This window comes from Coffea eugenioides, chromosome 6 (assembly GCF_003713205.1).
Source record: "Coffea eugenioides isolate CCC68of chromosome 6, Ceug_1.0, whole genome shotgun sequence".
NCBI lineage: Eukaryota > Viridiplantae > Streptophyta > Magnoliopsida > Gentianales > Rubiaceae > Coffea > Coffea eugenioides.
Genome location: NC_040040.1, coordinates 7,648,209 through 7,658,957, shown reverse-complemented (window position 1 = coordinate 7,658,957; position 10,749 = coordinate 7,648,209). Strand labels below are relative to the sequence as shown.

At 39.5% G+C, this 10,749-nt stretch overlaps 2 protein-coding genes across 3 annotated transcripts; one reads left to right on the top strand and one right to left on the bottom strand.

The window, feature by feature from the left end:
• Window positions 1-814: 814 nt before the first annotated feature.
• Window positions 815-5,220, top strand: LOC113774801. Of its 2 annotated transcripts, none has more exons than XM_027319426.1 (7): window positions 815-983; window positions 1,153-1,257; window positions 1,966-2,079; window positions 2,582-2,780; window positions 2,898-2,943; window positions 3,358-3,433; window positions 4,172-5,220. In XM_027319426.1, the coding sequence occupies exons 3-7, from the start codon at window positions 1,971-1,973 to the stop codon at window positions 4,597-4,599; spliced, it is 858 nt and encodes a 285-aa protein (XP_027175227.1). In that variant the 5' UTR covers window positions 815-983; window positions 1,153-1,257; window positions 1,966-1,970; the 3' UTR covers window positions 4,600-5,220. The 2 variants fall into 2 exon arrangements, with proteins under 2 accessions (XP_027175227.1, XP_027175226.1); XM_027319425.1 differs by having other exon boundaries at window positions 1,131-1,257.
• Window positions 5,221-5,484: 264 nt separating this feature from the next.
• On the bottom strand, window positions 5,485-9,214 carry LOC113774800 (probable galactinol--sucrose galactosyltransferase 6). The gene is made up of 5 exons (XM_027319424.1): window positions 8,953-9,214; window positions 7,462-8,828; window positions 6,881-7,090; window positions 6,649-6,783; window positions 5,485-6,503 (listed from the first exon to the last, which is right to left on the bottom strand). Exons 1-5 carry the CDS (start codon window positions 9,157-9,159, stop codon window positions 5,813-5,815), a joined length of 2,610 nt encoding a protein of 869 aa, XP_027175225.1. The 5' UTR covers window positions 9,160-9,214; the 3' UTR covers window positions 5,485-5,812.
• Window positions 9,215-10,749: the final 1,535 nt, after the last annotated feature.

Genomic DNA, 10,749 nt, shown 5'->3' with positions numbered 1-10,749 from the left:
TTGTAATATCAGCATAATACTCAGGGCAAAATTGCCATTTTAAGTTTCCAAGACCACCTAACCGTTGTCATTCAAAAAGACATATCACACCTGCTACAATCAACCACAGTGTGTTATAACCACTACTCTTAGCACTCTCTTCTTTGGATCATCAATCAAGTCTACATTAATCTTGCAGTCTTAGTTCTAGTCCTATATTTATATTGTAGTCCTATATATATAGCTTAAAGCGAGGCCTTATAGTCCTAGTCCTATGCTAAGAAAGAAAGAATAACTAAATAAATGAAACAACCAAAATGGAACCCAACGGGAGTACAACAGGAGGAGGAAGGAAAAAAGCAACGTCGAACACTCGCCACCCAATCATGTTTGGCCACATCACCAATAGTACACACTCTTGAGGCTTGGCATTCACCCTTTTATACAATTGTTTAATAATAATAAGAAGGCGTTTGTACAATTCTTGGATAATTAGATGATGAGGGATAAGCTGTTGGGTTAATTGTTTTAAAAATGGATTGCTTCCAGCGGCCCAAAAGAAAAAGCTTAAAGACTTGGTGTTGGGCTGCAGTCCATCCCAGCCCACTTCTCAAAACTAGCTGGAATATTCGACGGCTATCCGCCAGCATTACGGTTTTTTATTTTTTATTTTTTATTTTTAAGCCTCCCCCTACTCCTCTTTCATCACCGTGCCGATTATTCGACTTCAAAACTTGAGGACTCTCTCCAACCCTTTCAGTTTATTCTCCTCCTTTTCCCAACTCATCTTTTGCTGGTTTTTAATAAGTATATTATACATGTGTTACGTGATTTTTTTTCCTTTCTTTTTTAGGGGTTGGGGGGCTGCCCTCAAGTGATGGGATGATTGATTATTTGTGGAGAGACTAATTGTTAGGAGTGAGTTAGATGGTTGAGCATTGATGATGACGGACCTGAAGCCATTCAAGCTAGACATTGATGAGCTTATCAGTGAATTTGCTCAGGTAAAAATCTTGCTCAGTCAAGAAGTTACTTCTTCCATTATTCAACTGGTGTTAATTATGTTTTTAAGCAGTAATATTTGGTTTTTTAAAAAAGTTTGTCTCTTTCATTTTCATAATGGGGGTCGGTTTGTCCTAATGTTTGCATAGGGTGGATCAACTGAATTTGCAGAATTGAAGGCAATTTGGCGTTCAAGAAAGTTCTCTTTCATCTTTGAGGATAGTCCTTCGACAAACCAGGCTTGCTTTACGCAGTCGCTCTTCGCCCACTCCATTGGTATATATACTCCTTGAGCTGCTCTTCTGCCTGTGCCTTGAACTAGCCCTCTCGTTTATTATTGATTCAGATAAATGTATGTATGTTTTTCCGGCATGGGGTGAAGAGGCTGCTTGAACATGACTGATCGCAATAGGCTGGCATTCAGTAAATTAAGCTTGGCCCAGAATCTTTTTCCTTTTTCTATTTTTTTTCTTCAAATATTGGTTGGTGGTTGGAATAGCCAATAATTAATTTTTGAGTTATGTCTATCATTATCATGCTTGTATTTCATGATGATTAAATGAAATTGCATTTATATATATGATGTTTGTGCTAGACATGATCACTTTCAATAAGCAGAGAAACATGTATCTAAGCCTCGTAGACATGGAATTCCCAAAGCTTTTATACATTGATACTTCTGTCAGTTCTATAAATAGCACTCCCCCTTCTTCCCCCTTAAAAAAAAATAAAAAATCCCTCTTGGCTCCTTGTTCAGGGTGCTTAAACTTGCCAACCTCAATGTCATGAAAATCTTATTTGTTCCCCTGAGCCAAACTGCAAAACCACTGACTAAGCAAGTGGCTGATGTGAAACTTTTCAGATATTAATACATGCAACTTCAGGATCCCAATACATGAATCATGCACTTTTTCTTCTTCAATTGGAAACAAGGGCAAATTTTGTCATCTTGGACTTATCTCTCTTGTTTTTTATTTTATGCAGGATACATGGTGTCTGGAAATTCCCTTTCACACAGACTGGGTGGGCTTTATTGCCTTTACTGCTTATTTGAGACTCAACCATTCAAGCCTCCTTTCAAGATTTATTTATGTCTACGTATGTCTGCAATTCTCTTGGTGACAAATGAACTTCATCAAATATATCATACTTGATTGATTTTCTTAGATCATCAATTTATTGCAATTGTCAATGTTCTGTCCTATATCTACCATGCTTTAGAAGCACTATCAGTAATTTCCATGTATGTGCATCTCTATTAGCATCTTTCTGCTGCAGATGTTTGGGATTTTGACTTCTAGAGCCTTAAAATCTTGTTTTCCTTTTAAAGCTTCATGGCTTCCGAAATGAAAAACAAGATTATATGAAACTTTCTAGACTTCTTTTCTTGAAAACTGTGTTTAAGTATTAAGGCGGTAACTCTTTTCAAGTTGTTCGTAAGGTAAAAGTTGCTTTCAGACTGCAATTTTCTCCTGGTATTGCTATACTGAAAAGGGACAAGCTCATCAGTTTTTTGGCCGGAATGGAAGTTAGGAGTGCTCCAAAACAAATTACAGTACAATCACATGTTTCTAACTATGCTTACTTTTCCTTTGAACAGGTGAATTGAAGGAGCTTAGGAACATCATTGTCTGTGCTAAAGAAAAGGACATAAAAGTGGTTTCTGCTTTAGTAAAACATATGCTACAGAGGAATATGTTCCTTTTTGGATTTGTGGATATAACTGATGGCTCTGCAACAGAGAGGGTAAATGAAGTCTCAGACATTCAGAATGCACGTGTTCAAGTAGCATACAAGAAGTATATTGCTAATCTGTTTTGCTTTTTTCCTCTTGTTTTGTTAGAGATTACTTAGTATCTCAGTCTCCTTATTTGACCTTTTTTTGGACAGCCTTACTAACATTTGTGGTTCGACAGGTTATTTGCTAATACGCGGATTGAAGACTTCATCCACATGGACTTGGCAAGTTCAATGACCTGTTGTTAGATATCTTTAGACAAAGGCCCTCTAATGAAATTGATATAGAGAATTTTATTGGTTTGGATATGCACAGAATGGTAATATAATCGAGGTGTTGGCTACTTCAGGCATATTTGGTATCAAATCAATAGAACTGTTTGTTCGTTTATTAGTTTGTAATTTTTATGAAAGTGCAACAATACTGCGAAGAACACTCACTCTTTGGGGGTTGGGTGTGTAAATTATATGATTGTAACTGTGGACTGCTTTTGGTTTTTGTAGTCATAAACGGTTCCAAATCTCTGTTACAACAATGTGTAATGTTTTTAGGTTTATTTTCTTAAAATTTTGCTCTATCCCATTTTACTATGATTTTGCCTCATTGCTGTGTTTTCTACAACATTTCATGTGTTCCAGGGACTGGAGCTTGATGTTGATTTGCTCAAAAGAAAATCATCAGAATATGCAGCTGCTAAGGAACTAATTATCAAAGGTATCTTCATCAATTTGTACGTTTTTAGATCATTCTACCTAACATTTTGTATGTAGTGGCGTGGATGAGTCCATTTCCATGACCTGTTGATGCTTGTCATCTGTGTACACTAGTGCAAAAGCAATGATAAATTTTGTTTGTAAGAACCATACTTGTTCCACATAATTTTACAAGGAAATAAGAAAATGTTTAACATAAGGAAGAAGTATTGGCTTAGAATATCAAGTCTTAGCAGTATTTGCAAATCTGAGGATACAGTGGGAAGAAGCACGGGACTGAATTCCATTTTTTTTTTTCCTCTAGAACAATCAAGAAAGTTAACCTTTATGTTCCTAAGCTTTCATCTAGTTGTGATTAATCAAAGTTGATATTTTCTCTAATACACTACACAAAGAGGACATAGGTTTCAAACTGCAAATTCAGCTCTTTTTGCCAAGTGACAGATTTCACGTTGAATTTTCAGCTAGCTCACAGATTTCTTTATTCTCTCTCATTTCTCACTTTTTCTTGTGCTTTTTAACTTATTAACCTTTCTCATTACAAATTTTAGTCATGGGTCCATTTTTCATTTTTCTATTTCCCTCTTATATCTTCTCTCTTTGTCTTGGGGTTGGGCCTGGGGTCATCGAAGGCGTATTTTGTTCTTGCTGCTGTCATGAGTCACTTTGTTTCCTTTCATTGCTTTCTATTGGTTTTATGTTTCAGTTGACTCTTATCCTTTCAAAATTCCTGTCGCAGAGGCTGGTGAGGTTATAGATGTCCACAGCATTGAGCACAATATGGAAAATAAGCAATTGATTGGGGATGTAGTGGAGAAGACTGCAGAAGACTGGAACAATGAGAAAGGGTTGTTCTATCAACAAACAGGCATGGGCCCTCTATCCATTACATCTAACCAGCTCGCACGGCTCACTGGTTCCACAGAAAAGTCTTATTTACTTGGGAGCCTGCCGCCTGGAGAACAGGAAACAAATAGGCATTCTAAACGGCAAAGATGTGATGACAACTTTGCAGGAAACGAACTGGACAACTTTATACCTGAGCAAGACTTTGGGAAAATTATAGAGCAGGATGATGGTTATGATGATGAGAACTTTGGCAATGAATTGGAAGCAGAGCTTCTATGTCTACCTGAATTTGAAGATGAAGGCAAAGATGATAAATAACAGGATGACAAAAACTTCAAAAGCACAGACTGAGGTTGTAGGGCAGTTTTGGTATTCTAATGACAAGGCAAACTTCGAAGAATGACGAGTCGCATGGATTGAGGAGCAGCATATGATGCTTATCCCCATTATTCAAATGGATGTTTTCTTGATTCAGGAATAGAACCTTGTCGACAATTGATGAACCCTTGAGAAAGGTTGAGGATGTCAATATCATCATAGCGCTTGAGCACTTGATCTAGTCTTGCCTCTTCAAATGTCAAAACATTTGGGAGGGGAGGAAGGGAAGTAAAGTACACCTTTTTTCTATTCATAATTGTGAAGTATACATTTCAGAGAAGTATAATATGCGGTTTCTATTTGTACATACAACATACGGTAGTTTCCTTTTCCTAGTCCAAGAAATTATATTATGCCTTGCTGAGATTTTTGAAGTACTGCTGCTGTAATCCCCGTCTTCTCTTTTCTTCTGGTGGATGGTATCTTTTGAAATTAGTTTGCACTGCTTTAGGTTCCATTATGAATGAAGTTGAGGATGAGAGCAAAAGAAGGTTCCAATTTTGCAACTGCTGAGGAAGTTTTACTGGGGTTGTCAATAAAGCAGGCATCTGTTAAGGTTCATCTGTTTGGTCCGTATGTTGACTTCTCAATGTGGAACGCTCATTTTGCGTCAATAAAAAACGAACAGCTTGGCTCGTTTACTCTAATCTTTTAAGTGGATCTTAACAATTACTGTTTTTACTGAATTTGGACAGCTTCTAAACTTTTCAAGGGGACGGGACATCATTTTACTAAGAATTCTAGTTTTTCGCGCTCAAAGTATAGAGTCTTTTGCAGCTACGGAAAAATGTAGCCCCTGTCTCCGTTCTCATGGTTAGCATCACATTGGAGTAACGTGAGATCATTTTATACTATTAGAAACCAAAGAGAACGATATATTCAGCATCGTTTGAATTGACATCGATCTAAGTTCAAACAAGAGCCAGGGGCTGCAACTTTATGCAAGTGGAAGAAATTGCAGCAAAAAATAGCACAGTATTCATGACAACAGATGATTAATCTGAGCTTGACCTCCCCTCTGGCTATTAGGTTGGATCCCGCGAGCCTTTTTCAGATACTGTATCATGGTACATTTTCATCCGCATGCCACTAATAGCAATAGCACCTCAAGCTCGCGCATCATCATGCTCAGGTCTCACCAAGAGCAGTGCATCTATAATTCCACCTCTACATTGTGGACTTTTTGATCCTCAGAAGGCATATCATCCAAGTTAAAGGTGACCAATCCAGAGGATGAATCATAGGCAAAATCAATCATACTTGATCCTACAGTGCACTTTCTTGGCTTAGTAGATGAGTAAGCACCGAATCTGCCACATCCCTTCACTTCCACTAGGACAACAGCAACCACTCTAATGCTCAAGTTCTCAACTCCCTCTCCTGCAAAGGCGTTACCTTCCCCTTGATATCCTTTTTCCACTTCAGATAACTGAGCTCCATCCTTGATATCATATTTAATTCCCTCGATGGCTCCACCAGCGTTGAACATGTCAATGAGACCAATAGGCGCAAAGCTAAATCCAGGAGCAAAGACCTTGATTGGTGTAACTGTAAATATTTCATGCTGGAGGACATTGAGAGAGACAGGCAATGCTGCATTATATGGCAAAGTAAGAAGTTCACCGCTCCAATGACCGTAGATGGCACAATCTCCAGTCCATTCAGGATCCATGGCAACTTCAGCTATAAGATGGACATCACGGCCCCTAATGTAGCCCGTTATGGCTTCAGATTTAGTTTGATGGAACGTGTTCTTTCTCTCAACAGTATTCCATGCTGCACCTTGACAGTTGTATACTCCAAGAACTCCAGTATATTTGTTCATATTCCATATCTTCAAGAGGCTGAAACAAGATAAAGGTAAGTGAGAATTTGAAGCTTCTAATCACATTTTAGTTTACAAGAAACATAACAATTATTTTGGAGTGGAAATACAAGAGAAACAAACATAATACTACTAAAGACACAGTGAAATTGAAAAAAACTAACCTAACACCATCACGGGCTGGATCACAGAAAAGGCAATCCTTGGTAGGCCGAGCAGGCAAGCGGGCTCGAAGAATTGAACCATCTGGCAAGACGAGCTTTTTGAGGAGATCGAAGTTGTGCTTCCCTGGTGCATCACTGTGACAGTAAAAGAATGAAGATTTAGTCCAATGCGGAAAGAAAGTGTGTCGTTAACAAACAAAGGATGAGTAGTGGCTACACTAACAAATCTCACCTAACATATATAGGGCCACCACTGATGGCCCTGGCAGAACCATGATACTCAGCAGCTGGATGGAGGGAATGGAACATGTCCCAATCAGGCTGCATGAATTCACTGAGGAAAACACTGTTGTACGCAACTGCAGCAATATGAATGGTATGCGTTACAGGATCACGCGGAAAGAAATCATCCGACGCCCTCACTATGGCCGTCTGTTTGGCACTGTTTCATGAACCATGAGGACAAACACCATCAGATGATAAGAGCACCCAAATTTGAACACCCACTACTCCTGAGTATATTTGATTCAATGTGATGTGTCTAATTCTGCCTACCAAGTGATTTACGCAGGCATAAAAGATTGTTATGTTTCCTGAAATCCTCAATACTGATAACCGAATCAATAATTTTAAAGTGCCGCATATCTCGGAGGCGTCTTATATTTATTTCCTCTCCTAAATCAGCTAAAGTAGGGCTCTGTTGACAAGAAATCCTTACGATCGATTTACTAAGTATAATAACAAATCAGATAATAGAGCTACCCAGAAACTGAAAGTAAATTTCGGAGTACGAACAAAAGGCCAGGAACATACCAGTAAAGTGCATCAGTGTTGTGGCTCATGCAAGCAATGCAGCCATTGTCAGGAAAATTCTTAGCAATGGAAGCATCAAGAGCCTGGTGATACTGCCTGGTCAGCTCAACTCTACCACCCAAACCAGCACCAAGAGTCTCCAATATGCACTGCTCATCCACCTTTACCCCATCCACCCCAGCAGAAGCCAAGTAATTATGCAATTCACTATAAAACTTGTAGACACTTTTGGGATTCACCAGACCCAACCCCTGCACGGCAATTGGATCAGTTTTCCACCCTGGCTCGTTCTCCATGACTCCTTTGGAGATACTGGGATACTTCACTATTGGCCCATAATCCTCCATCTCCTTCACTCCAGGCCTTAACCCACCCCAATATCCAGTAATCGCGTGCCACACGTACACATACTTCAACCCGTGTTTCTTCTTAGCAATATTCACTATATTCTTGATCCCCACGGTGGGATCATCCTTCTTCTGAAACTTGGAATTTTCTTTAATCCCAGTTAATCTCATCAAGGGCGGCTGCTGCTTCTCAGACTCCACATCATCTCTTTTCTCCTCCTTAGCTTCATCTCCTCCCACAGATTGCCATCCATCATCAATTATGACAAACTTGGGTGGGGTCCCGCCTGCGGAAAGGCTCTCAATGCCAGCCTCAACTCCTTCCTGAGTCACCTCCTGGTAAAAAGCATCCCATGTGCACCATCCAAAGTAATCAATAATTCCAGGCAACTTCTTCTCGTGCCGCTGCCTGAAACTCTTGAGATGTAATTTAACGGCCCTGATGGCATCGGTGATGGCGGCGAAAGGATCAGTGCCAGCACTAATATAAAGCGAATGCGTAAAAGATGATCCGACAGTGTCGGTATCCCCACTCTCCAGACACATTTCCAGCTCATCCTGGGAATTCCCCTGCAGAACCGCTCGAAATGGTCCTTCGACTAACGGGAGAAAAACCGTGTAAACAATCTTCTTATCATCGTCTCCACCATTCTCGGGTTCAAGATGCGACCCGTCTTTGGTTTCCAGCATCAGAAATTGGGTCTCTAGTGGAATTTCGCGCCCTTTATCTCCCATCTTTTGGGCCATCCACCATAATTTAAATCTGAAACAAGCCATGAATCGTACGTCACGCAATGTCCCAAGCGACACCACGTGCCTGCTGTTATCCTTATGGAATTCAGCGCCTAAAAACACGCCCTCCACCGGTCCAGACGCCGACCCCGACGTGGCAATCACATCGTCCGGCACGTTCGTCAGTATTGTCCTGTCCTTCACCACCAGCTTCTTTTCCGCAATCCGTACTGCCGGCGTGATCGTCATTTCTTCTTTCCTTTTCGTTCCAAATTCTGCTTCAGTTCCCTGAAAACAAAATTCAAATCCAAAAGTGCATCACTCTCGGGTAGCATCTAACACTCACTAATCACATCATCAAGATGCAGCATACAAAATTACTTATACTGAAGAATTAAAATGTTGTGCATACCTTGTATGCTAAGATTCGAGGAACCGTTGAATAGTGGTAGTATTTAGCAATAGCAAAGCCAGAAGGGGCCGATAGTCGCTGAACAAAGCCAAGAGAAGTTGAAGTTATTAATGGTGAAGTGAATTGGAGGGAAGAAGAGAGGAGCTGCCAATTTATAGTGGTGGCAGATTTAGCAGTACTGGAGATTGATATTGATAGAGGTACCATTTGTTTGTGACAATGGTGCCCCTAAACTGTGCTTCGTATATGAGCGAGTTAGGAGGGTAGGGAGGGTAAAATAAATAAATAAATAAATAACAGCCGCAGGTACGCGCATCCGACGGTGGAAGAAGAGGAGATAAGTTGAATGGGTCGATAAAGTTGACGGCGGATCAGATTGCCACGTCGGATCCACGGCATTTCGGCAGTCCAGAATGCTAGTGACAACTTGCCAATTGGAAAGTGGACAGATGCACAAGTCCAAGTCCGTGTCCTGTTTGGGAGTAGTGCAATTATGGATGAATTTGTGAGCTGTGGAAAATTCAAAAATGGGGGGAGAAATTTTGAACAACTGGGGACACGTGTTCTGTAATTACTGGACTTTAATTTAGTGGGCTTCCCACTTCCCATGAGACTACTTGCGATTGTTTTTTTTCAATATGCTGTTATTGTGTGGTTTTGGCTGATCTGTTTCCACGTCAGGGCCTTGGGGATTTGTGAAGGAGCATGGTTAAATGTTAAAATCGTGTCGAGGCCGGCCAGATCCATACACCTGGATCCAACAGAGTGTGAGGTCATCTGACGGTTGAAGACAATATTTAGTGTGTTTGGAAAGGAGGTTATTTGGGATAATTTTTTTAAAAAAATACTGTAGAATTTTTTTGATATGATGTATTTGAAATAAAAAAGTGATTGGAAAACATGTGTAAATCAAACACATTCATCTTTCCTTTCCTTTTTTTTTATAAAATATTATAATTTCATTAAAATTAGTATAAATTACATCATAAAAAATACACATATATCAAAGAACAGATCTGAATAAAGGATACTTCAGATCTAAAAAATAATAAATATTACATTATAAAGCTCTAAATTTAAAAAATAAGATAAATAATTATAATTCTGTGGACATCCGTGCATATTTTCAATCGCTAAATCTGCTGATTAATTGCAACCTTGCCTTTCTGGATGAGGATAATTGTTTGGGTCGGGGGAGATGGTTTTAAATATAATTTAGAGGTCAATAATCAAAGGGCTGGGTCTGAAGCCTGATTAATAATTGGGAGGGGGGCCAGTGGACTTAGTTTATTCATTTTCGTGGCACCTAAGAATTGAATTATAGGAGTACTACGCAAGCGGACAACTGGGGAAACTACAAATGGCATTTGAATATTATCGCAGAAAGAAGTAGCTTGCGTTCAAGGAAGTGATTGGAAAACGGTCCCACTACGCTAATCATTGTTGGGGGGAGCACGTGGACGTTGAGCTTATGTCTCAGTTTCGGCGAGGAAATGCATTTATTAATTGAATGGTTAAATTTGGCGATTTATAGCGGCAGATGTCTTGGATTTAAATCCCTCTTTCTCCACAACTTTCATTCCTCTCCTATTGAATTTTTTTTTTCAAAAAAGAAAACAAGAGCTTATATCTTAAAAAAAATTTACAAAAAAAAAAAAAGCTTATGTCTAAGTATATTACTTGTAATTATGCAGAAATTTGTAGCTTGAGAATTGACCTGGCCCCAACTCTATTCCCAGAGCTTCCAGCATTTTCTATATGATTGTTTGGAACTTTTTGATAATTGGGATTGCCTTT

Coding starts and splice junctions, on each gene's coding strand:
- LOC113774801 (XM_027319425.1), top strand. CDS start 921: ATGATGACGGACCTGAAGCCATTCAAGCTAGACATTGATGAGCTTATC. Junction 2,080..2,581: donor CAAGATTTATTTATGTCTAC/GTATGTCTGCAA, acceptor TCCTTTGAACAG/GTGAATTGAAGGAGCTTAGG. Junction 2,781..2,897: donor GTTCAAGTAGCATACAAGAA/GTATATTGCTAA, acceptor GTGGTTCGACAG/GTTATTTGCTAATACGCGGA.
- LOC113774800 (XM_027319424.1), bottom strand. CDS start 9,159: ATGGTACCTCTATCAATATCAATCTCCAGTACTGCTAAATCTGCCACC. Junction 7,091..7,461: donor AACACTGATGCACTTTACTG/GTATGTTCCTGG, acceptor TTCATGAAACAG/TGCCAAACAGACGGCCATAG. Junction 6,784..6,880: donor GGTGGCCCTATATATGTTAG/GTGAGATTTGTT, acceptor TTACTGTCACAG/TGATGCACCAGGGAAGCACA.